General features: G+C 45.1%; 1 protein-coding gene across 1 annotated transcript; it reads left to right on the top strand.

Annotated features, from left to right (window-relative positions):
* Positions 1-1545: 1545 nt before the first annotated feature.
* LOC121865040 lies at positions 1546-26202 on the top strand. Its single transcript, XM_042364358.1, has 11 exons — positions 1546-1643; positions 16561-17315; positions 18048-18242; positions 18529-18652; positions 18881-19125; positions 20235-20460; positions 21221-21402; positions 22873-23015; positions 23273-23459; positions 23790-23965; positions 25399-26202. Exons 1-11 carry the CDS (start codon positions 1625-1627, stop codon positions 25754-25756), a joined length of 2610 nt encoding a protein of 869 aa, XP_042220292.1. The 5' UTR covers positions 1546-1624; the 3' UTR covers positions 25757-26202.
* The last annotated feature ends 945 nt before the right edge of the window (positions 26203-27147 follow it).

The raw sequence follows: 27147 nt of genomic DNA, 5'->3' as shown, positions 1-27147 counted from the left end.
TCCACCCCCCTCCTAAGATGTCCCCACACACAACGCTTCCGTGACGCCTGCTGGACCACCACTCCACGACCCCCTGACGGAGACACGATGATCCTCCCCATACTGGCCAGATATTTTGTAAATAACATTGATTATGTGTTAAAGGAATATCCTTCCTTCCTTCCTTAGGCTTTAGTAAGCCCCTTTATAATATTTATACTGCATATACTTGTCACACTTGCCAGATGCTTCTGGTGTTATTGTACAGGGGTACCTAGTGACAGCACTAGGATCCCGCTTCCTCTATCAAGGAATAAACAATTGAAATTGAACAACATCCGAGATGAAGTCACTGGCAGCAAACCCACCACAGTGGCCAGAAGCTCATGACGTCACAAATCCAGAAGCCCAATCAGCATATAAAAACGTTACGTCAAATATTCAAAGGGCCAATCAGCATTCGCATACATGATAACTTGCTGCATCCCTTGATTATGTGCGTCATTTTTACTTTATCTTTTCACCTCTAATCAGTTTACTAACCGCTGGGGCGGTTCATTTGTTCTCTATTACGACTTTATATTGTCTTATCTACAACATCGGAAAAAAAGAAGACTTGAAGTGGAAGAAAATTACGTTATTTACTGATACGTATCAGTCTTATCATAATGTACCGCTATCGCCGCCCCTTGTTATTGTTACGATAACCACTGGAGGATACGTAACCTAACCGAAAATAATTAACACATTAACCTAACCTAAAATAATTAACGCTAAAAATAAACAAACCAAACCCACAAAAAATAACACCTTAAATAACCTAACCTAAAATTAACTTTAAATAACCTATAAACTACACAAGTAAAACAAAGAAAGCAAATTTAACTTAACCTTAATTAACTTAAAATAACTTACAGTAGTTTACCTAAAGCAACCTAACTGAACACCACCTAGGAGACAAAATTACCGTGATGTTTGTGGACCTCGAGTCGGGTGTGGGAGAAACAATTAACTACCAGTATTAATACATACCAGTGTGATGGCGGTGACCTATGACCACAGAGGAATTTTATTAGTTCTAACAATTACTAATCAGGCTATCCTTACTGACTGACTGACTTTGTTGTTCCTCGTGTGGGGCTTTTGAGGTAGTTCAGGTTTGTCAAGGTACCTTCGTTCGCTACTGTATATATTGTTTGTATACCTTCACTGTCTTTATACAACCTATCTCTATGTAATCTTTTATAACAATTTAACTGAATATCTCTTTATTTATCTATTTCAGTGAATGTGGAGCTTGAAACAGTAAACTTCTCACAGCTCATAAATCCCATTAACCTACTTGTGTGAGACATCAAGAATACACTCACATATTCTGCTCCTCCGTCAACACTAAAAGTTCTCTCTCATCCCCAGGAGTTTAGTGGTAATTACTCTCTCACATGGCTGCTACATCTTGGACAACCCTGAGAAGACGTGGTATTGTGACACGACGAAATAAAATGCATTTAGAGGGTATAAATAAGGGTCTTGGTGTGTCAATGTGCCTACTTCGACATTTGGCGGGCTAGCGGGCTGGCTGACGAAACGTCTTCTGTGCTTTGTTGTGTTCGCGAACCTTCTACTTCCTTCAACTTTCTCCCTTATGAGATTTTCTACTGCAGGTATTAAGAGTTCAGATGTTCTCTTATTCTTTTTAATAGTTGATGACTATTATAATTACTATAGTAGTGTACAAGGATAAAAATTATCAGCAGATCACCAAATGCATTTTAACATCAATATCAGTTTTCTAAAAGTTCCTATGTTAAATATTTATCGTAACTGTATGTATGCATCTGACTGGATGGTAAAAAGAATATCAAAGTACGCAATTCGAATCTCCCTTAACTAGCTTTGGAAAAGTTCGATGTTAATTTTTCTCGTAACTTGTGCTACTTAAGCCCATCTAAACAATCCTAAACAAACAAAACCTAACCTAACTTTACCCAACTAAATCTAACCAAACTTTCTCAAGCTTAATCTAACCAAATCTTACCTAACTTAATCAAACCCAACCAAACCTTACCGAACCTAATCTAACCAAAAATAAACCTAATTTAACCTTCGAAAACAGCAAAATTACATTGAAACTCAACTTTAACTACATACGTTCAGTTAAAGGACAAAATTAACTTATAGAATTTATACATACGAAATTTACTGATATCATCTTAAACCTTCCTCCATCTTTAATTATGGTATATATTCACCTTGCGAGCCTTCGATATAATCCACCAAGAATAACACTGATAAATTTAACATAACTATAACTTCAGGATATTAATTATACAGCAAGTTACATCAGTATTTTAATATCAGTGAGGCACATAAACTCAGTACTGGAAACACATCACCGTAGCAACACCAAGACATTCACAATCCCCTGATAACATACCTAAGTTAAAATTGGTTACTCATTGTCATCGTATATATACAACAGGCACGACTGACCACACCATCGTTTCCGTGTGGTTGATGTGTCCACCAGTTTTTCACCAGGATAATTTTTTGGGGAGTTCAGTGATAAATAACAATAGGACGCGACACTAGTAGCATAGGGTGTTTAATCATCAGGTAAAATGAACTAGGGTACCTAATTTTCACGTGATTCACTTACAATTCAAGCACTGGGTTTTTCCCATGAAAAAACAAGATATTAAAATTTATCTTTCAACAATAACTGAATTCATGAGAATTTTATCACTCAACAGAATGACGGTACAGAGTTGAGTGTAAGTGACAATGACTCACATTCTCACTAGATTCACTAGAACAAATTCCATCACGCAAGTGCTTTTTTTGTACAGGTAAACTCTTCTAGTGTCCACAATTTGGTGCATATTTTCAAGCAGGACGCAATGATATCCGCCCACGTAACAGTATGAGGCCTGTCTCTTGGTTTCCTATTTACATAATCTAAGTTGAACATATTCCAATTAAACCATACGCAACGTAACTTATTTTAATTATGCTTAACCTAACCTAATCTAATCTAACCATACGCAACGTGACTTACTTTATACTTAACATAAATTAACCTAAACATACCAAACGTAACTTAATACCTACTGACTATACGCTAATTTAACCATACATAACTTTTCCTAACCATAACTTAAAACTAATCCAACCTAGTCATTAATCCTTACTTTCAATTCTAGCCTCCACCCCATTTTTTTTAGTTTCTTCATCTTTCTTCTTTCAATTTCTCTTTGACAGGTTTTTGTTATATATATATATATATATATATATATATATATATATATATATATATATATATATATATATATATATATATATATATATATATATATATATATATATATATATATATATATATATTTACAGGAATAGCCCACCGAGGCTGGGTCACTGACCCACATCAGGGCCTGAGGGGCGATAATATTGTACGCCTTTAACTCATGAGACATAAAGGCAAGCATGAACTTATCATGCTTCCCTGTTGGGCGCTGTAAACGCTTCTGCGCTTCACCTTAAACAAGGATGTAGGGGGGTGCCCAATAAAAATAAAAATATAATAATAATAATAACACCAATTAAATGACAAATAAATCAAGAGTGAGAAATGATATTATACAGTATGTACAGGTATGTTGTATTGTCAATAGTAAGAGAAACAATTGAGACCTGCAATTGTGTGTAAATGAGGCAGAAATTCAGATATACCCTGAATATTGAGATTATGACGGATGAGTTTATGTCATTCATTCTGGACGTATATTACTTGATTTATATATCCACTCACGTTATCATTAGTGCTTATATACTCCTAAGGTAAAAATAAAAGAAAGTCCGGTGAGTGAGTGACATATACTGTACTGTAGTGGAATTCTCCCCTACAAACGCTGTTTGTCGCCGCCTAGCCGACCCCACCAATTCCCCAGTGTATGCCTCGTGGTCTGGGTCAACCAGCGCCGCCATACACCACGGAGCGGGGGTCAACTGCTAAGCCACGCCTATCCCCGCTATTTAAGACCTGACCTCGTGGTGATTTCTCTCTTTCTACCTACACCAACCAGCCAGCAACACCTCCTCCGCCTGCCTGGCGGTCCTCGCTCCTCCGCCTGCCTGGCGGTCCTCTCTCCCGCTGGCGAGCATGGCGACCCACAAGCTGTCCTTCTCTGAGCGTCCTCACCAACCAGCTCTCTCTACATCACGCTTGTAACCATGCTGCCTTCCCAGCACCAAGCTGCATTGTACATCCAATACAACATGTATATAGAGAGCACATTGTGAGTTTCCTTTCTCCATTCCATCCTGAGTGTGAACCAAACAATCTCATACCCCACAAATGGTGACCCCGGAGATTCGCACTCACACAGGATGGAGGAGAAACTGATCACGCTCCCAGTCTTCAAGCAACATGGAAGACTGGCTTATCCACCCAGAAGCAGCTCTCATCGGCTCTACAACTACTGTTTCTACACCGCAGGTTAGACAACCTAGAGCAGCTCTGCTACTCTAAGCAGACACCAGCTCCTCTTCCTGCCCCAAGCACCACGTCCTACCGACCCCAGCACACCCGTCCTGCCTCAGACGCCGACCCCGGCCCAGCAGTAACCCCTGCCGCCCCTGATGCGGCCTCTGTTCCTGAGTGCGGACCCACACACCCCTCTTTTCTCCCTCAGGTACTCCCTGCTAATGTCCTGCACCCTGCTGCTGTCGTGGACCCAGCTGCTGTCACGAGCCCTCATCCGCTTCTGCTGACACAGCCCCTGCTCCTGACCCAGGCCCACACACCCCAGCAGGCGCATCTGTCGACTCTGTACCTGCCGTGAGGGAAGCACAACATTCATCGCCTCCACACACCCTTATTCTCCCTCTCTACTCCCACAGATATTGTGTATCTAGACAGTTGTATCCAGCGACCGGCTCATCCACGCCATCGCCGTTGTCTCACATGAGGCACGCACCGCCCGTTCTGCCTCACATGTGCTATGCAACCCTGCAGACAACAAGTCTCCTACACAGCCTGGAGGGAAGGGGGAGTATTGTAGTGGAATTCTCCCCTACAAACGCTGTTTGTCGCTGCCTAGCCGACCCCACCAATTCCCCAGTGTATGCCTCGTGGTCTAGGTCAACCAGCGCCGCCATACACACGGAGCGGGGGTCAACTGCTAAGCCACGCCTACCCCCGCTATTTAAGACCTGACCTCGTGGTGATCTCTCTCTTTCTACCTACAGCCGCAGCCAGCAACACCTCCTCCTCCGCCTGCCTGGCGGTCCTCTCTCCCGCTGGCGAGCATGGCGACCCACAAGCTGTCCTCTGAGCGTCCTCACCAACCAGCTCTCTCTACATCACGCTTGTAACCATGCTGCCTTCCCAGCACCAAGCTGCATTGTACATCCAATACAACATGTATATAGAGAGCACATTGTGAGTTTCCTTTCTCCATCCCATCCTGAGTGTGAACCAAACATCTCATACCCCACAGTACAATCATTCACCGAACAGTCCTATTATCATCGTAACAATCACAACTAGATATTTACACCAATAACCTATTATCCTCAAAGCATTCTTCCATCGTGTTGGGGTTATTAGGTCTGTAGCCCAAGTCTTTACCTAAAAAAAAACATGACATACTAACCGGATGCCTATAAAAAATTAGTACGTAGCGTCGTACCACCGCTGGACGTAAACAAGAACCTACCAAGCTGTTCGATGTCTTTGAATTTTTAATGGTAGATGACTATCTGTTTTTATAGCACATTAAATAACCTAGAATAAGCTCTTGAGGACCTTCGTTGTAACAGTAATACATTAAGACCTTAGTTATTGAAGTGCAGTAATACATTAAGACCACAGTTGTAGAAGCGCAGTAAAACATATACTGTAATACAAACATCAGGACATCACATAACGGTCATTCGTCAAGGAGTGAGGGAAGTACAGCTCAAGGTATAAATATATATAAAGAAGGGTGTGGGGTGCATGTGTGTGGTTGTGTGTGATGTGAGAAGGGGAGCGAAGCCCAGGGATGGTTAGTGTGTTGTGGTGGCCAAAGGCAAAGAGGCATTTGAATCACGTGTGTGGTCATCATCGTCCTTCATTTCTTAAGACACAGTTTTACCGTTAGTGTAAGTATAGATAACGTACGTGTGTGTGTTTGTGTGTGCTAGATTGGCAACGGTGGTAAGACGTGTCTTGTATTTCTGCATTAGCTTTATCTTTTTTTTTTTTTAATATTATCACTTCCATCAACACATCCAAGTTACATTAAAATTACTTCGCGGAATAAATTAATATTAAATAATAATACTTGGACTGTAGTTAAATTAACATATTCCTATTTGGGCCGCTTGGGCGCTCCTCAAGGCTAACGCCTTATCGAGGTGTTAGCTTCGTGAACGGAAATAAAGTCACAGGAAAAATGTCAATGACATGTACACATTGACAACACAATATAAATATGATGGCATTGCACGTAGGTTAGGTTAGGTTTTTCCGTGCCTTTTTTCTGTGACTCTTTTTCTTGTGACCTTTTTTCCTGGATTCGTTAGCTTTTCCCTCTGAACGTTCCCTGCGCACAACTCTAAAGCAGCGTCTGCGCAGACAATAGCTAACGCGTTAGCTATTCCTTGCATCTGAAACGCCTTGCAATAACCGCCTCTAGTAAACTTACAGAAGAGCGTTGTGGAGTTTATCAATAACAAAACAAAGGAAGAAGAGTATAAAGCCCACCAATACGTTCTCAGGTCCATAAAAAGTATTTACTGCAAAAAGAACTCTGCATGTGTAAATATTTCAACAAGATGGCTTGGGGTGTAAACAATGAGGATCATGGCAGTGACTGATGTTGTGCATAATGTATTGTGTGTGTGTGTGTGTGTGTGTGTAGCCACACACAGGGTGGTGAAATGCGTCTAGTGTGGCAGCATCATGTTAGTGTTAAGGTGAAAGCACTGCTTGTTCCCTTTCAATTTCAGCTGCAGCCGCTTGCTAGCCCTCCAGGCTAGATCAGCAGGGGATCTCGGAGTAGCAGCGGGCCTCAGAGGGATGGCGTATAGGCTCACTGGCATGTGAACAAGTCCTGGCGCCTACCAACCACTGCCCCGCTGCCCTGTGGATTATCCTTGGCAGGTATAAGGCTACGGGAGTAAACCCCGAACGAAAAATCTGCGGTGGGACCCCGCATCAGGCAGGTATGGTTCTAGAGCTCCAACAAGACCCCAACGGCGGTGTAGGCGGAAAAGGTGGGCCATGGAAACCCAACTCCTACACCGGCGGATGAAGGCAATGCCTGATGGACAGGCTACTAAGGCGAACCCCAACAAACTGGGCTAACGGCAGTCCATTGCAACTCTCCCTCTCCCCAGTCATTGCAACACTTGCACCACTGGATCAGGAAAAGGAAGAGCCAAGATGTATGGGTGCAGCCTGCGCTCCTGCTTCACCACATAAATCAACTCACATGCAGCCATCATCCAGTTCATCATACCTCTCATCATCATCAAAACCCCTATACCCCAAAAGCCCTATGGCGATGGACGAGAAGCGATGGGGACAGGCAGAGATGACAGGAGTTTCTAGTCACAACTCTGCATATGGGCAGGACAGATAAGATGGTCATTTATGCACTGGGATCTAGGCAGCAGTGCAATCCGGTCCTGTCTGTGCGACTGAGCAGCCCTTTTGGGGAGCCACTCTGCTCACCCCACATTGGGAAGGGGCTAGAAAAGGTGCCCTAAACATAGCCTGCCTAAAAACCCAACCTGACTGGGCAACCACACCCAGTAAGGTCATCCTTATGCTGTCGAAAACACAACCAAAATCACAGATCCAAACAAAAATAAACCATACAACCTTTTATGGTCGCTGCATGGAATGTCAGGACACTTCTGGATACTGGCACAAATGCTCATCCTGAAAGAAGAACTGCCCTTGTGGCGAAAGAGCTGGCGAGGTATAACATCGGCATAGCAGCCATCAGTGAGTCCCAGCTCCCAGATGAGGGCCAACTCACATAACGGGAGTCTGGCTACACCTTCTTCTGGAAGGGTAAGCCTGCTGCGGAGAGAAACCGCATTTATGGAGTTGGCTTTGTCATCCGCCAACGCATCCTACACAGGCTAACTAAAATGCCTAATGGGATCAAAGAGTGCCTCATAACACTTCGAGTCCCACTGAATCACTCACGTCATGCCTTCTTCATCAGTGCATACGCCCCATTACTGAATGCAGAGGATGACATCAAGGTTGTGCTCCTTGGCGACTTCAATGCCAGAGTTGGCAGAGATGCGCACATTTGGCAGGGAACCATAGGGAGAAATGGATTTGTGGGTATGTAATCCCAATGGCTTACCTTCCTCACAACAAGTGTGCTGCACACAACCTCACTCTTTATCACCAATACCTTTGTTTAGGCAGGCTGACATGTCTGGCGTCTGTGGCAACACCCACAATCCAAACACTGGCATCTCTGGCTGACTACATCATTGTCAGAAAGAGATCGCTGATGTCCTCATCACCCATTATGTGTGGTTTCAGACCACTGTGACACTGGATCACCACTCTGTTTGATCCAAGCTCTCTACCACATCGCCCCAAAGGCAAAGGCAGTAAGCCTCCAGAAGAGGCATTGATACTTGGCTGCCTGAGGATCCAGCGGTAGCACATGCTTTCAGAGAGTAGCCTGAACATGGGCTTATAAACAACCCAACAGTAAATATCGTGAATTGCAGTGTCAATGATACTTAATATTACGCGATAAAACCTGCAGAGAGACCTCAAGCAGACCTGGGAAGAATACACTCAGGACTGGTTCTTAGTATAAAATGACCCAGCAATCAAAGTTACCTATCTATGATAAATTTCGCTTTTACTGACTGCGAACAACCTCAGTCTCGGATCGATCAAAGCTGATACTTCCGCACAGAAGAAAGCGCAGCCCAGCGAACTTTGGTAATCTAAAGAAAGATCACGGTAACAATTCGCGGAAGCACAACAACTTGCAGATCAGCGCTGATGCGCAATTTTTCATTTCACTGAAACATTTTATGGGCCAGTTACTCGTGAGCAGCGCCTCCGCCATATCTGGATTTGCAATATTTCTCATAATAGACAGCGCCTTCCAGTGCCGGAAAGAGCACTACCATTCATTGCTCAACTGAAACACCGATGTCGATGTCCCGACCACCGTAGCAGGTCCTCAAAATCCAGAGCTGACCCACTTCAGTTATCCCTCCATCCTATATGAGGTAGCTACTGTCATCAAAACAGATAAAAATAACAAAGTTTCAGGGCCTGATGGATTCCCAGCCGAGGTGTATAAAGCAGGAGTACTTCTTGCCATTGTAGCGCCATCTTCTACCTCTCCTGGAGAATATATGAGTATGAGGAATCCCCCAAGTTTTTAAAGATGCCTATTGTCAATATTTAGCAAGAAAAAGGACCGTCAGACTGTGGCAATCTACCATGGATCTCACTGCTCTCCTCAGAGCTGGCAAGAGATTTTCACTCGAGTCCTCCAACAAACTTTCTTCCTGAGGCGGAAAACTTCTCCCCAGAATCTAAATGCGTGTTTTAGACATCACATGGCACCACTGACATGATCTTTGCTGCCCACCAGATACAGAAAAAGTGCAGAGAACAGCCAGACTGTACATGGTTTTCATCGACTCCAACCAAGGCCTTTCGACCAGTCAACAGGGCTCTTTTGGTGGACCTCAGTTCTTTTTTTGGCTGCCACCAAATCACCATTGAGAGGCAACTCCATGATGGCATGAACGGCAGTGTTCCACAACGGCACCTAGTTTGAGTTCTTCTCATCCAAACAGGGTTAAAACAAGGGTGCATTAGAATCAACTCCTTCTCCATCTTCTTGGCTGCCTTCTACTCGTGCTAGTGCCAATTTAGTCAAAGGGTGAACATGGAGTACCGGTGAAGGGTCTTTTCAAAATAAGATGACTCCAGGCAAGAACAAAGGTGTCGCAGTTTCCCATTAGCCAAACTTCAGTATGCAGACGACTCAATTCTGTTGTTGCTCACACTCGAACACGACCTACAGGAGATCCTCAACACCCACGCAGATGCTGCGAGTGCACACTTCGCCTTGAGGCGAATATACGGCATCTAGATTCTCTTTCAACCTGCCCTGAGTCCAGACACACCCTACCATCCATCCAGCTTATCAACACTAACCTCTAATGTTGCTCACTTTCGGTATCTCGGCTCCCAATTCGTCCACCACTTAAGACATCGACAGCGTTGAGATTCAGCATCGGATCAGATGTGCATCTCAAGCCTTGGCAGACTCGAATCGTGTCTTCCTTCAGCTGTAGGGAGCTGAATTATCTACAGCTGCATGTGAGTATCGAAAACAGGTCCTCCCTACCCCACATATGGCAGTGAGATGGGTCACATACAGGAGGCACCTCAAGGCACTTGAAATTCACCAACGTAGTTCATGTTCCAACCTCCGAGTTCGCTGGGAAGACAAGAGGAACAAAACCAGTAGTATTCTTAAGGACACCAACTGTAGGAGCATCGCTGCCACCATTATCCACATGAACAACCACGTTGACCGGCCATGTTATCCGCCCGACAACAGACTGTCAGTAGCCATTACAGTCACCTAACGTATAGTAAACGTAACGCCGGCGGGCAACTGAAAAGGTATGGATAGTCTCAAGACAAACCCGAAAGTGCCAACGACCTCACCTGGGAGATGATTACTCCACATCGTACGCGAAGCAGCACCGCATACAGCAGTACAATGCTTCGGGAGTTAGCCTGACTGCAAACCGAGGTAAGATGTAGGCTATCAACGCTGAAAGACGCTGTCACCGCCCCTCCCGCAGTAGATGGAGCCTTCCACATGTGCAACGAATGTGAACGACACTGCCGGTCCCGTATCGATCTCTTTAGTCACCTCAAAACTCACCAACCTAGGTGATATCCCTAATAACTCATATCAATCATATCATTGTATCATAGCTGGATGATCGTCATACTCGATTCCGAGTACCAGCAAAGTAGTAAGTAGTAGTACCATAATGTATTAGAAGAGGCGAAGAACATATTTACCTTGTGATGAGGTACACTTTTCCTTGTGACGCGGTACACCTCTTCCTTGTGACTCCACTTCCCTGTGACACGGTACACCTCTTCCTTGTAACGCGGTACATTTCTTCCTTGTGACGCGGTACATTTCTTCCTTGTGACGCGTACATTTTTCCTGATGCGGTACACCTCTTCCTTGTGTGAGGTACACCTCTTCTTGTAACGCGGTTACATTTCTTCCTTGTGATGCGTACATTTCTTCCTTGTGACGCAGTACACTCTTCCTTGTGGCGAGGTACACCTCTTCCTTGTGGCTGCACATCCTTCCTTGTGGCGAGGTACACCTCTTCCGTGACGCGGCACACCTCTTCCTTGTGGCGCGGTACACCCTTCTGTGGCGAGGTACACCCTTTCCTTGTGACGAGGCACACTCTTCGTGGCGAGGTACACCCTTCCTTGTGGCTCGGTACACCTCTTCTCTGGCTCGGTACACTTTTCTTGTGGCGAGGTACACCTCTTCCTTGTGGCGCACACCTTCCTTGTGACGAGGTACACCCTTTCCTTGTGGCGGTACACCTTCCTTGTGGAGGTACACCTTCCTTGTGGCGAGGTACATCTCTTCTGTGGCGAGGTACACCTTCCTGGGCGCTGTACACCCTTCCTTGTGGCTGCACACCCTTTCCTTGTGATGCGGCATTACTCTTCCTTGTGGCGAGGTACACCTCTTCCTTGTGATGCGGTACACCTCTTCCTTGTGGCGAGGTACACTTTCCTTGTGACGCGGTACACCTTTCTTGTGGCGAGGTACACCTTTCCTTGTGGCGAGAGCACACTCTTCTTGTGGCGGTACACCTCTTCCTTGTGGCGAGGTACACCCTTCCTTTGTGACGCGGGTACACCTCTTCCTTGTGGCGGGTACATCTTTCCTGACGCGTACACCTTTCCTTGGACGCGAACACCTCTTCCTTGACGCGTACACCTCTTCCTGTGGCGCTGTACACCTTCTTGTGGCGCGGTACACCTTTCCTTGTGGCGAGGTACATCTTCCTTGACGCGTACACCTCTTCCTTGTGACGCGTACACCTCTTCCTTGTGACGCGGATAACCTCTTTTCTCAGACGCGGCTGACTCCTTCCTTGTGGCGCCGGGTACACCTATTCTTGTGGCGAGGTACACCTCTTCTCTGACGCGGTACGCCTCCCCTTGTGACGCGGCACGCCTCTTCCTTGTGACGCTGCACGCCTCTTCTAGACGCGCACCCTCTTCCTTGTGACGCGTATTACCCTCTTCCTGTGGCGAGGTACACCCTTTCCTTGTGGCGCGGTACACCTCTTCCTTGTGGCTAGGCACACCTCTTCCTTGTGTCGAGGTACACTCTTCCTTGGACGCGGTACACCTCTTCCTTGTGGCGAGGTACACCTCTTCCTTGTGGCGCTGCACATTGCCTTGTGAGCAGTGCACCTCTTCCTTTGTGGCGAGGTACACCCTTCCTTGTGGCGAGGTACACCTCTTCCTTGTGGTGAGTGGCACACCTCTTCCTTGTGGCGAGGGCACACCTCTTCCTTGTGACGCGGTACACCTCTTCCTGTGTGAGGTACACCTCTTCCTTGTGGCGAGGTACACCTCTTCCCTGGCGAGGTACACCCTTTCGTGGCGAGGTACACTTTACTTGTGGTGCACACTCTTTCCTTTGGTGAGGTACACTCTTCCTTGTGGCGAGGTACACCTCTTCTGTGGCGAGGTACACCTCTTCCTTGTGGCGAGGATACCTCTTCCTTGTGACGCGGTACACCTCTTCCTTGTGGACGCTGTACACCTCTTCCTTGTGGCGAGGTACACCTCTTCCTTGTGACGCGGTACACCTCTTCCTTGTGGCGAGGTACACCTCTTCCTTGTGGCGAGGCACTCTTCCGACGCTGCACACCTTTCCTTGTGGAGCGGTACACCTCTTCTTGTGGCGAGGTAACCTCTTCCTTGTGGCGAGGTACACCTTCCTTGTGGGCACACTCTTCCTTGTGGCGAGGAGTACACCTTTCCTTGTGGGAGGTACACCTCTTCCTTGTGACGCGCACTTCCTTCCTTGTGACGCGGTACACCTCTTCCTTGTGGCGAGGTACACCTTCCTTGTGACGCTGCACACCCTTCTTGTGACGCTGCACACCTCTTCCTTGGACGAGGTACACGTCTTCCTTGTGGCGAGGTACACCTTTCCTTGAGGCGTGCACACCTCTTCCTTGTGACGCGGTACACCTCTTCCTTGTGACGCGGGTACACCTCTCGACGCCGGTACACCTCTTCCTGACGCAGTACACCTCTTCCCTGTGTGAGGTACACCTTTTCCTTGTGACGCGGCACACCTCTTCCTTGTGACGCGTACACCTCTTCCTTGTGACGTGAGGTACACCTCTTCTTGTGGCGCGGTACACCTCTTCCTTGTGGCGAGGTACACCTTCCCTTGTGGCTGCAGCACCTCTTCCTGTGACGCGGTACACCTCTTCCTGACGCGGTACACCTCTTCCTTGTGACGCGGTACACCTCTTCCTTGTGACGCGGTACACTCTCCCCTTGTGACGCTGTACATTTTCTTCTCTGACGCTGTACACCTCTTCCTTGTGACGCGGCACACCCTTCTTGTGGCGCTGTACACCTCTTCTTGTGGCGAGGTACACCTCTTCCTTGTGGCGAGGCACACCTCTTCCTTGTGACGCGTGCACACCTTCTCAGACGCTGCACACCTTTTCCTTGTGACGCTGCACATTTCTTCCTTGTGACGCGGTACATTTCTTCCTTGTGACGCGGCATTTCTTTCCTTGACGCGGGACACCTCTTTCCTTGTGGCGAGGTACACCTCTTCCTTGTGACGCGGTACACCTTTTCCTTGTGACGCGGCACATTTTTCCTTGTGACGCGGTACATTTCTTTCCTTGTGACGCGTGCACATTTCTTCTTGTGACGCTGTACACCTCCTCCTTGACGCGGGTACACCTCTTCCTTGTGCATTGGTACATTTTCTTCCTTGTGACGCGTACATTTCTTCATTGTGAGGCGTACATTTCTTCCTTGACGCGGTACATTTCTTCCTTGGACGCGGTACACCTTTCCTTGTGGCGAGGTACACCTCTTCCTTGTGACACGGTACTCCTTCCTTGTGGCGTGGTACACCTCTTCCTTGTGGAGCGGTACACCCTTCCTGTGGCGCGGTACACCTCTTCCTTGGGCGAGGTACACCTCTTCCTTGTGGCCGGTACACTTTCCTTGTGGCGGTACATCTTTCCTTGTGGCGCGGTACATTTTCCTTGTGACGCGTACACCTTTTTCAGTGTGTGACGCTGTACACCTCTTCCTTGTGACGTGGTACACCCTTCCTTGTGACGTGGTACATCTTTCCTTGTGGCGCTGCACACCTCTTCTGTACGTGGTACACCTCTTCCTTGTGACGCGGTACACCATTTCAGTGTGACGCGTACACCATTTCGTGTGACGCTGTACACCATTTCAGTGTGACGCGTACACCTTCTTCCTGTGGCGCTGTACATCTTTCCTTGTAGCCGGCATATCTTTTCCCTGGACGGGTACACCTCTTCCTTGTGGCGCGGGCATATCTTTCCTTGTGAGCGCTGCACACCATTTCAGTGTGACGCGGTACACCATTTCAGTGTGACGCGGTACCTTCTTTCCTTGTGACGCTGGTACACTCTTCCTTGTGACGCGGTACACCTTCCTTGTGACGCTGCTACACCATTTCAGTGTGACGCGGTACACCATTTCAGTGTGACGCTGGTACACCATTTCAGTGTGACGCGTATACATCTCTTCCTTGTGACGCTGTACACCTCTTCCTTGTGACGTGGTACACCTTCCTTGTGACGCTGCACACCATTTCAGTGTGACGCGGTACACCTATTTCAGTGTGACGCTGTACACCTCTTCCTTGTGACGCTGCACACCTTCCTTGTGGCTGTACACCTCTTCCTTGTGACGCGGTACACCATTTCAGGAGGCTGCACACCATTTGTGATGCGGTACACCTTCCTTGTGGCGCTGGCATCTCTTCCTTGGACGCTGGGTACACCTCTTCCTTGTGACGGTACACCTCTTCTTCCGTGACGCTGCACACCTCTTCCTTGTGGCGCAGTACATCTCTTCCCTTGTGACGCGGCACCTTCTTCCTTGTGACTCCACTTCCTGTGACACGGTACACCTCTTCCTTGTGACTCCACTTCCCTGTGACACTGTACACCTCTTCCTTGTGACTCCACTTCCCTGTGACACGGTACACCTCTTCCTTGTGACTCCACTTCCTTGTGGCTGCACACACCTTTTCCGTGTGACGCGTACACCTCTTCCTTGTGAGGTACACCCTTTCCTTTGTGGCGCTGTACACCTTTTCCGTGTGACGCGTACACCCTTCCTTGTGACGTGGTACACCTCTTCCTTGTGGCGCGGTACATCTCTTCCTTGTGACGCGGTACACCTCTTCCTTGTGACTCCACTTCCCTGTGACACGGTACACCTCTTCCTTGTGACTCCACTTCCCTGTGACACGGTACACCTCTTCCTTGTGACTCCACTTCCCTGTGACACGGTACACCTCTTCCTTGTGACTCCACTTCCTTGTGGCGCGGTACACCTCTTCCTTGTGACACGGTAGACCTTTTCCGTGTGACGCGGTACACGACTAAAAAAATCCCATAAATGTTTTTCTTAATAAATATCGTTGAGAGAGTAGACGAATTATTGTTATAGCTATTCATTGAGGCGTCTTCTTTGCCAAATTCAGATATTTGAAGAGTGATGTTTTAAGTTATCGTACTCTAGTTGGTTAAGTTATCGTACTCTACTGGGCTAAGTCATCATATTGAAGGTATTAAGACAGGTCATCATATTCAAGGGGATAAGTCATTATAAGTTAAATCGTATTCAAAGGATTGACCTTAAATTTGACGTATGGCCTTTACCTTGGGAGGTCATGAAAGCTAGTCCATTGAATAAGGCATCCTTAAAACTATATATCATACCAAAATCATGTTTCTGGTCTCCGAGATATGCCAATAGGTGTATTCTGTCAACTGACCCAACCGACAGCGTATTCGATGCAATAACCGAAAAATAAGTTCAGGTTATGTTTTACAGATGCCCTCCCCCTACCATTTTCGTTAACTATGAACATTGGTTTTTCATAAAAATTGGGTCTCCCTTTATGTCTAGAGTGGTACCACTTTCCTCTCTGAGCCCTTTTCACTCCACCATCCCTCAGTTACAACACCTTGACTGCAGCGTTGCCAACTTACCACGGAAGTATGCAACATATACATACAGTAACAGTGCAGATAATATAAGTAATGGTAAGCACTAAGCAGTACAGTCATTATGAGTTTATTTACTTTGAAGTCTTGTGGGATTGAAGGACTAATTAGTAGCTTATTATTATTATTATTATTATTATTATTATTATTATTATTATTATTATTACTATTTGTTGTTATTATTATTGGTGTTGTTTTATGTTACAGGTGGAGGTCGAAGGATGTTGGCAGTGTATTTGACATTGGGGGTGGTGATGGTTGAGAAGTCAGCCACACAACCTACCTCATCCACCACACTCCACCAAACCACCATCACCACACACTCCCACAACTACCGTCCGACTACAACCACATTCCCACACACCACCACCGCCACACTCTACCACAAACTCGCTAAAACCACATTCCACGCCCACCACATTAGAGAGAATCCAGCAAAGGACTCTACGGTACTCAACCAGCCACCACCAAAGGACTCCACCGTATTCAACCAGGCATCAACTAAGGACTCTCTAAACCTGTTAGGAGACCAGCAGAAGGTCCTTAAGACAAACATACAATCAGCTTCTATCATGGCGTCGACCAGGGTGACTCAGGACCCACAAACAAGGCGTGATCCAAGTCTTACAGAGCCATTGACATTATTACCCGAAAACACCGAAAACAAAACCCACCACACATTACCACAATCCTCCATTAATAGCATCACCTATAAACAAGCTGACGGAGATCTCGACGAAGTGCTCCAGTCAGCGAGAATACCTCCAGCATGGGGCAGGTTAAGACCCAGACGGGATATCCCAGGAAGGATATCTCACACTACTGGGATTCTGGAACACGGGGATGGGATGGGTCCTCTGGGGAATTCGGTTATACGAATGGACGTCGAGGAACCACCTGCAGAAGAGGTGGCCGCCATGATCTCAGACGCCGTGACCCATCACTTAGCTGGCTGTCATAAGGTATATTATTGTGTTCCTCTTTGTAGCAGTTTGGGAGAATTTTCAAATGTTTGTTTTTTTCTTCTCGTGTGAGGATAAAATATCGCAGCTGGCTAGACTATAGAGCCTCAGGGTTAAATATCTCTGCCATTCTATGTGATACGGGTGTTAATGTGATCCAGACGTAGCCAGAGTATACAGTGGTGGGGGAAAACTTATACAGTGGTGGAGGAAAATTTGTACAGTGGTGGGGGAAAATTTATAGAGGTGGGGGAAAACTTATACGGTGGTGGGACAAAACTTATACAGTGGTGGGGGAAAACTTATACAGTGGTGGGGGAAAACTTATACAGTGGTGGGGGAAAACATATACAGTGGTGGGGGAAAACTTACCTTACGATCCCTGGAGTAGTGAACAAATTAAAGGTCTACAGGAAAATTCACCTTATAGTTTAGTTCACCTTAAGAACAACCACCCAAACCCGAGCCTAACTTTATCTAATCTAACTTCATGCTAACCTACTTTAGTCTAACCTAGAACTAATTTAACCTCATGCTAACCTAATCGAACACTAAACTAAACTAACCTAACCCAATCTAATATAAATCTAATCTAATCCCTACAAGTAGCGTTATGGTGTATGGAACAAATCTTTCAGACGAACTAAATGAAACTATTGTATACTAAACGCAGTACACACTATTACCGCCTTATCTTTATACAGTAACCGATGTAAACAAACCTATCTCCAGGTGGTGTTGTATGTGGAACCCTACGGAAACCTGGTGGAGGCGGTGGTGAAGAGCCTGGAGGAGGTGAGACAGGTGTGGGAGTTGGACACCTTCCTGACCACACCTCCGCCCTCACACACCATCTTCACCACCACTCATCACCATCACGCCACCACCACCCTCTGTGTTGCAATCATAGTCCTCGCTGACCTACAGGTAACCTTCACAGGTGTTGGGGGTGTCTACAGGTCAGACTCATCCAACCTAACCTAACTCAAGTAACATTGGGGTGTTTACTCATCAGGCATGTGTTAAATTGGAGTGTATTAAGCTGACGTGTGTTAAGCTGGAGTGTATTAAGCTGACGTGTGTTAAGTTGGAGTGTATTAAGCTGACGTGTGTTAAGCTGGAGTGTATTAAGCTGGCGTGTGTTAAGCTGGAGTGTGTTAAACTGGATTGTGTTAAGCTGGGCATGTATTAAGATTGGTGGTGTTCTGTACAGAGTGTTGGGCGAGCGACGAAGGCGGTGCAACGGGGCAGGTGGTTCCAAGGCTCCCACAAGCAGGTGTTGGCGTATACCGGGGCCTCCCTCAACCTCCATACCCTCACTCAACACCCTTACCTCGGTACTTATACTTCCTTGTGTCTACCTCACCCTTGACACCCTGCCTTCTTGTTTGGTTTATTTTGAGAATTAACTGCAACATATACAGTATATAAGTATGAACACTATGTCCACACACACACATGCTCACGTATATCCCCAAAACAATAACATGACCACTATAAATTAGATATATCCCCTCAATAATAGCAAGATAAGGCGTTTGTGTGTGTGTTTGTGTGTTTAACAGGGTCAGGATATGGGATAGTGGTAGTGTCATGGTGGCCGAGGGAGGAGAACGCCCTTACACAGCACCATCACCAGCAGCAGGAGGAGAAAGAAGAAAACGAGATTAGTGGCCCACGTGTATATCACCTATTGTCCCCCTGCCCCTACTGCCGTGACGGAGGCGCTGAAGTGGTGCTCATTGATGAGTGGCAGCCTGGTGGTTGTGGCTTCGTGTTGGGGAATTCTCTATATCCCGACACGTTCAAGGTAAGCGATTGTAATTAAGAATTCTTCAAGGGATGCTGTATGTTATTGTTGTGATTGTTATTGTAGTTATAATTATTGTTGCTGTGGTTATTATATTCGTTTTTGAAATTATTATTATTAATATTATTATTATTATTATATATACTAAAACAGTATTTCCTTTACACATTACAATCCTTAAAATTTTTACCTTAAACTTGCCCCGTTATAAAGATTATTCAACATATTGCTTCTTATAGCATTTAAAGTCTCAATAATTATTCTACAAAATATATATATTTCTTGTAAAATTTCCTCTTGTAAGAGCATAAAAAAACACACAAAGTTATTACAGTTCTACCCTTTGTTATCGCTCTTCCATTTTATTTTATTTGTAAACCTTCTGACAGGGGGAACTTGTGGATTCATGTTATCTGTCTTAGCGTCCATCAGATCAACACTGTCAATAACTTAAACAAAACAACAAAGCATTTTCACCAAACTTCCGATGTTAGTGTTACAAGACCTTGCACCAGTTTCATGATTAATGTTTTGTGGGGTTATTGTATAGTTATGGTCCCTTGGACTTTGTTGTGACGCGGCGGGCGGAATCTGACAACTGTACCTCCGCAGATAACCTCGAGTTTCCACCATTCCTTTAGATTGACGGAGTGAATGTTGAATGACTTTGCAACATTCCCCTCCAGCATACAAAGACGATTTCTCTCTCCAGTATACAAATGCGATCTCTCTCTCCAGCATACAAAGACGATTTCTCTCTCCAGTATACAAATGCGATCTCTCTCTCTCCAGCATACAAATGCGATCTCTCTCTCCAGTATACAAATGCGATCTCTCTCTCTCCAGCATACAAATGCGATCTCTCTCTCCAGTATACAAATGCGATCTCTCTCTCTCCAGCATACAAAGACGACGACTCTCTCCAGCATACAAAGATGATTTCTCTCCCCAACATAGAAAGACGACCTCTCTCTCTCTCTCTCTCTCTCTCTCTCCCTTTCTCTCTCCAGCATAAGAAGACAATTCTTCTCTCTCTCTCCCCAGCATAGAAAAACAACCTCTCTCCCTGTCTTCTAAATAACACACACACAACTCTCTCCACTATACAGAACTTCCAAGGCCACAGGTTCAACATTGTCACCCTTGAGTACGCCCCTTTCTCCTGCTACGACAAGGCGAGCGACGGAGGGGCTGAGGAAGGGGAGGTGGTGCTGAGGGACTGTGTTGACACCAGGATATTGAACGCTCTGGCCTCGACACTAAACTTCACCTACAATATCAGGGAACCAAGGGATCATCAATGGGGCTACAGGCTAGACAACGGCACTTATACTGGTAAGGTTGTGCTATTGCTACTATTACTACGACTAATGTTAATTACTACTAAAACCATTAACTACTACTATCAATAACAATCACTATTATTACTAATTTGATGTACTATTATTATTATCATCATTATTATAACTACTATTAATACTACAGTCTTCAGATTCCCCTAAAATTATCCCTAAACGACATCTAAAATTCCCTAGTTCCCCCTCCCCCCGAATTTTTCCCTCCTACCACCACAGAAACTTTCCACCCGTCTTCCCCAACACACACTCACTCCCCCACTACCACAATAACCTTCCTCCCGTCTTCTCCAACACACACTCACTCCCCCACTCCCACAATAACCTTCCTCCCGTCTTCCCCAACACACATTCACTCCCCCACTACCACAATAACCTTCCTCCCGTCTTCTCCAACACACACTCACTCCCCCACTACCACAATAACCTTCCTCCCGTCTTCTCCAACACACACTCACTCCCTCACTACCACAATAACCTTCCTCCCGTCTTCTCCAACACACACTAACTCCCCCACTACCACAATAACCTTCCTCCCGTCTTCTCCAACACACACTCACTCCCCTCACTACCACAATAACCTTCCTCCCGTCTTCTCCAACACACACTAACTCCCCCACTACCACAATAACCTTCCTCCCGTCTTCTCCAACACACACTCACTCCCCCACTACCACAATAACCTTCCTCCCGTCTTCTCCAACACACACCACGCTCTTAACCTTCTTCATCCCCTACAGGAGTAATCGGGGCGGTGGAGAAGTACGAGGCAGACTTCTCCCTCAACGTGGCTTTTACCGGGGATCGTGAGAAAGTAATCGACTATACAGTGGGGTATTTCTACGACCCCCTCACCTTCTGTACTACTAAGCCACGACCCCTCAACCAAGTCCTCGCTCTCATCAGGCCTTTTCAACCCCTGGTACGACCCTCTCCCCCCACTCTCCTATCATAACCTAACCACATACCAAACCCAACCCAACCAAAACATTAGGGCACGGAAACTAGGCCTAATATAGGGGCCCTTAATTTTAATAGAAGCTTGTCCTAATGGGCCCCAAATTCAGTCATTAGGTTAGGTTACTGGTGTGATAGTGTTGTGTTACAGGTATGGTAGTGGTGTTGTGTTACAGGTATGGTAGTGGTGTTGTGTTACAGGTATGGTACTAGTGTTGTGTTACAGGTATGGTACTAGTGTTGTGTTACAGGTATGGTAGTGGTGTTGTGTTACAGGTATGGTAGTGTTGTGTTACAGGTATGGTAGTAGTGTTGTGTTACAGGTATGGTAGTGGTGTTGTGTTACAGGTATGGTAGTGGTGTTGTGTTACAGGTATGGTAGTGGTGTTGTGTTACAGGTATGGTACTAGTGTTGTGTTACAGGTATGGTACTAGTGTTGTGTTACAGGTATGGTAGTGGTGTTGTGTTACAGGTATGGTAGTAGTGTTGTGTTACAGGTATGGTAGTGTTGTGTTACAGGTATGGTAGTGGTGTTGTGTTACAGGTATGGTAGTGGTGTTGTGTTACAGGTATGGTAGTGTTGTGTTACAGGTATGGTAGTGGTGTTGCGGTACAGGTATGATAGTAGTGTTGTTACAGGTATGGTAGTAGTGTTGTGTTACAGGTATGGTAGTGGTGTGTAGTGTTGTTACAGGTATGGTATGGTAGTAGTGTTGTGTTTATGGTAGTGGTGTTGTGTTACAGGTATTGGTAGTAGTGTTGTGTTACAGGTATGGTAGTAGTGTTGTGTTACATGGTAGTGTGTGGTACAGGTATGGTAGTAGTGTTGTGTTACATGGTAGTAGTGTTATGTTACAGGTATGGTAGTAGTGTTGTGTTACAGGTATGGTAGTGTTGTGTTGTACAGGTATGGTAGCAGTGTTGTGTTACAAGTGGTAGTAGTGTTGTGTTACAGGTATGGTAGTGTTGTGTTACAGGGGTATGGTAGCAATGTTGTGTTACAGGTATGGTAGTAGTGTTGTTACAGGTATGGTAGTAGTGTTATGTTACAGGTATGGTAGTGTTGTGTTACAGGTATGGTAGTGGTGTTGTGTTGGTATGGTAGTTGGTTGTGTTACAGGTATGGTAGTGTTGTGTTACAGGTATGGTAGTGGTGTTGTGTTACAGGTATGGTAGTGGTGTTGTGTTACAGGTATGGTAGTAGTGTTGTGTTACAGGTATGGTACTAGTGTTGTGTTACAGGTATGGTAGTGGTGTTGTGTTACAGGTATGGTACTAGTGTTGTGTTACAGGTATGGTACTAGTGTTGTGTTACAGGTATGGTAGTAGTGTTGTGTTACAGGTATGGCACTAGTGTTGTGTTACAGGTATGGTAGTGGTGTTGTGTTACAGGTATGGTAGTAGTGTTGTGTTACAGGTATGGTTGTTTTACAGGTGTGGGCAGGGTTCGTGGGAGTGTCGATGGTAGTAGCCCCGCTGTACTACTTGGCGGGAACGGTAGAGAGAATACCCTCACTTAACCTCAAGTCTCCGTCAATCTCAAAAGCCTTTCTCAAAATCTACGGCGCCTGTCTCTCGTAAGTAGATTTCTTCACTTTCTCCTATTTAAATATTACTTATTTACTTATCTATTTACATATTCATTTACTTACTTACTTAAAACCTGTTATACACTGTCAGAAGATATCAAGTGACATTCAAGAGCAAAAACAATGGAAAAAAAAATCAACCATGTCAATATTTGTTTACTTTACGTCAACACTATTACTCCGGCTAAATAAATAAACTGGCTAAATAAATAAAAGATGGTGTGGTGTGCCTGTTTGTTTATCAGTCAGAGCTGTAGGTGGTCAGGAGAGAACGGTCCGCGGGTTCTGGTCGCGGCCTGGCTGGTCTTCTCTATGGTGACCCTGACTTCTTACGTGGCCATGTTGACTGCGTCCTTGACCCTGCCCACACTCTCACCCACACTCAACTCCCTCGAGCAGCTGGTGGAGTCTGACTTCTCGTGGGGCATCCAGGTAGGTGTGAGGATAATGCCCAGTTAAGTGTTAAAGGTGAGGATAATGCCCAGGTGAGTGTTGAGGATGATGCCCAGGTGAGTGTTGAGGATGATGCCCAGGTAAGTGTGGAGGATGATGCCCAGGTAGATGTGAGAGTATTGTGGTGTTGGGGCACTGTTAGCTGGGTGTGGTGTTGGGGTTTAAAGAGAAATCAACGTAACGTAACAATCCAATTAATCAATAATCTAACCTAACCAATCCCTAACTAACCTGAAACTAACCTAACCATCCCTTAACCTAACCAATCCCTAACTAATCTAACCTAACTGGTGACTCGGGTTTCGACAGGACCAGGGCGCCGCGGACTACCAGCTGTTGAAGTCGTCGAGGGTGCCACTGTATCAGAAGGTGTACCGGGGCCTACAGGTGTGCCCCTCCCTGGATGAGTGTCTTGCGAGGGCCAGGGACACCAAGTACGCCTTCATCACCTGGAGACTGTACATGGAGGACAGGATAGCTATAAGGTATCTCCTCTTCCTCCTCCAGCCCGGGTGCTTGTCTCCTCCCTGTTACGGTTCGGTGACTTAACCGAACCTAACCTAACCTCATGTAACCTGACATCCTAACCCAACCTAATCTAATGTAACCCAACTCAGCCTAACCTATTTTAACTTTATCTAACCTAACTTTACCTACTCTAACTTGACTCACCAAACTAAAACTTAACCCCACCTAACTTTACCTGAACTAATTTAATCTGTCCAAACCTAATTCAACCTTATCTAACCTGACTTACCCCCTCCAAAAATTTTTAATCATAGTTGGCAGTAAATCTAATCCACAATCTTACCAATACTAATCAACCAATCTCAGCTAATCTCAGCACAATCAAGACATCCTCCCCCCAAAAGATTAGTACAAAGAGTAAGATTTATGTCACAGTGAATGTTAAAATCTGTGGCACATGAATTTATGGTTTAAGCTGATTATTATGTGCTGTAGTCTCATGTTGAAAGTGTTTTATTATCAAGGGAATGAATTAAGTCACTTATCAAGACAATAGGCACCCCAGCTTATTTCACAAGATTATCAAACATCCTAAAATTAACCTAACCTAACCTAACCTGACCTGACCTGACCTGACCTAACCTGACCTAACCTAACCTGACCTGACCTGACCTAACCTAACCTAACCTAACCTGACCTAACCTAACTCCTCCAGGTTGCATTAGGGTGTTTAATAATCAGGTGTAACAAGCCCTCCTAGTCTTCACATGGTCTCAAGTCAATTCTTTCATTTCATGATTTAATGTAGAGGGACAGTATTATGAAATTTGTTTAAAATACAGTCTCATGTGACATCTTTATTCTTGAGATGTTAAGCTTGTAGGGGCGACCTCACCTGACGCGTGTGTTCGGGCCAAGCACAGTCGAACCAGTGTCAATTACGTAAACAGTGTCCTCCACTACGGCACCTCAGTTACCCAGAGAGATAAAAACACCTGCAACTACCTAACTTACACTACAGACAGGAAAGGGGCGACTTAAGAGAGGTTTATAAATATCTCAAAGGACATTATTCAGTCAAGTGTCCACACCTGGAGCTGGTGGATGGCCGCCTCACACGGGGTCACAGCTTCAAGGTTGAAGAAGCCACAAGTCCAGAAAACTGTGAGCAAATCTTTTTTTTTTTTGGAGTTAAGAATTGTAAGCTCTTGGAACAATCTGCCAGAGTGTAATGTGATGGTACCGAATGTGAGCCCATTTAAGACCAGAATTGACCAACACTGGAGCAGGTACAGATACATTCTGGAGCCAGTACAGTACTTGCCAACAATGTGTAACAGAGACGTGACCGACTGCCCAAGTGGCAAACAAGCAGATCAATGGTGAAGAGAATAAAGTACAATAACAGTAAAGGTACACATGGAGGTTACATCACCTTGTATTGTTACAGGTTCACATCAGCGACGGGAGAGCGACAGCTGCATGTAGCCACCAATGACTTCTTCCCCTCGGAGATTGGATGGGCGATGAACCCCGGGTGTCCCTTCCGCGGGAAATTCAACCAGCAGATCCGTCGTCTGTTAGAAGGTGGACTCATCACTAAGTGGCTCTTGCAGATAATCAACGACCCCAAGAGACGCGAGGTGGTTGAGGGCGAGGAGGTGTTGGAGGGCGAAGAGGTGCCACGTCGAGAAGGACCTCAGCGCCTGGGTCTAGACCAACTCCAGGGGGTCTTCTACATCCTCATCTTAGGTGACATCATCGCTTCGCTTTTGTTTGTGGTGGAATTCTATAAACACTCTCCCTGATGACGAAACAGTTTAACCCCGATAAGAGAAAATAAGAATCAAGTCGTGTTTATCCTCTGTCCGCCCATACAAAACATATCCATTCAATAGCTAGAGAAATTATTTGCAGATGTAAATGAAACTTAAAATACAGGTTCATATCATTAATATCCAGGTGTCGTTTGATAATTAGTATTGTTTATATTTATTCACTTGAGTAATGTCTCACACTTAGCCTTTGTCAGTGACCAACATCACCTTTCTGAGAGTGTGCGGTAGAATATGTAATAGGATTCACTAATACAGTACCTAGTAATTTTTAAATTTGCAGCATATACAGTAATCAGATATCAAAAGTGTTTTAAAGATGAAATGCAACTCTCTTGTACTTCATAAATAATTTTTTCACCATTTTTGTAATCTTTTCCTAAGTAACAATGAAAGTACAATATGCTGAAATGCTGTAACACAGTTTTTTTTTACTACCAATATCCTTACTTACTTCACTAGCTTAAATCATTATTCTTTAACACTCCGTGTTATTAAGACTACAATAAGCTTTCAGTGTATCAGTATTCTCCTACAAGCACCATAAAACCTACTCCTCAATTCACTAGAGACGTGATAAGTAGACTGTGTCGCGATCCCACTACCCTTTATACCTGGGGAGTGAAACCTACCCCAAGTTATTATCAAATAAAGGAACAAATAGGGAATACGGCAATAATTATCCCCACAAAAACCTACTCAACTAAATGTACTTGAATAAGTATGAACAGTTGAAATAAGTAAGTCACAAAAGGGAAGATAATTAATTAATTCAATTTATGTTCTAAAGGGAGTAATGACTAGCAAACAAGAATTTAAGGGAATAAGTGATTATATATTAAAATAAGAGTGATGCCGGAAGGGTGAAAATACACCGTTAAGGAGTTAGACCAAACGAATACTACTTAACATAACTATATTACATAGACATACAAAATATATACATAGTTATTTCCTACCAAACAGGAGATTCCTTACCACCAGGATCCCTTCCTAGGCCTAACTAAATATGTCACTAATACCTGATACCCCTAGGGCATTGCAGAAGACTGGACAAGGCACTAGACAAGGGTCAAGGCTAGAGAACGAGTGGACACGTCTACCATATACCACGGTTTTTCGCTACTGGGGAAGCGTGGGGCACGCCGAGGAGCGCGTCTCATATCACGTGATCCAGGACATTTGCTGGATAGTTTATATAATTAATTAATACTACTCTTGATTTGACTTAACAGAGTAAGACAATGATGCATATAAATAAATGACATACATATACAATTAACCTAAGTAACTAAGAACAATAATAATATAATAAGTACAATTAACAAGTTAATAGCTTGTGTGAAATGTAGGCGTGAACATAT

This window comes from Homarus americanus, unplaced genomic scaffold (assembly GCF_018991925.1).
Source record: "Homarus americanus isolate GMGI-L3 unplaced genomic scaffold, GMGI_Hamer_2.0 scaffold2539, whole genome shotgun sequence".
NCBI classification, from domain to species: domain Eukaryota; kingdom Metazoa; phylum Arthropoda; class Malacostraca; order Decapoda; family Nephropidae; genus Homarus; species Homarus americanus.
This window is presented reverse-complemented; position numbering and strand designations above follow the sequence as displayed.

What these genes read in the sequence shown, in the direction of transcription:
- LOC121865040 (XM_042364358.1), top strand. An exon ending in ACTTAGCTGGCTGTCATAAG is followed by an intron (nt 17,316 to 18,047) that starts GTATATTATTGT and finishes ACCTATCTCCAG; the next exon opens with GTGGTGTTGTATGTGGAACC. An exon ending in AGACAACGGCACTTATACTG is followed by an intron (nt 20,461 to 21,220) that starts GTAAGGTTGTGC and finishes CATCCCCTACAG; the next exon opens with GAGTAATCGGGGCGGTGGAG.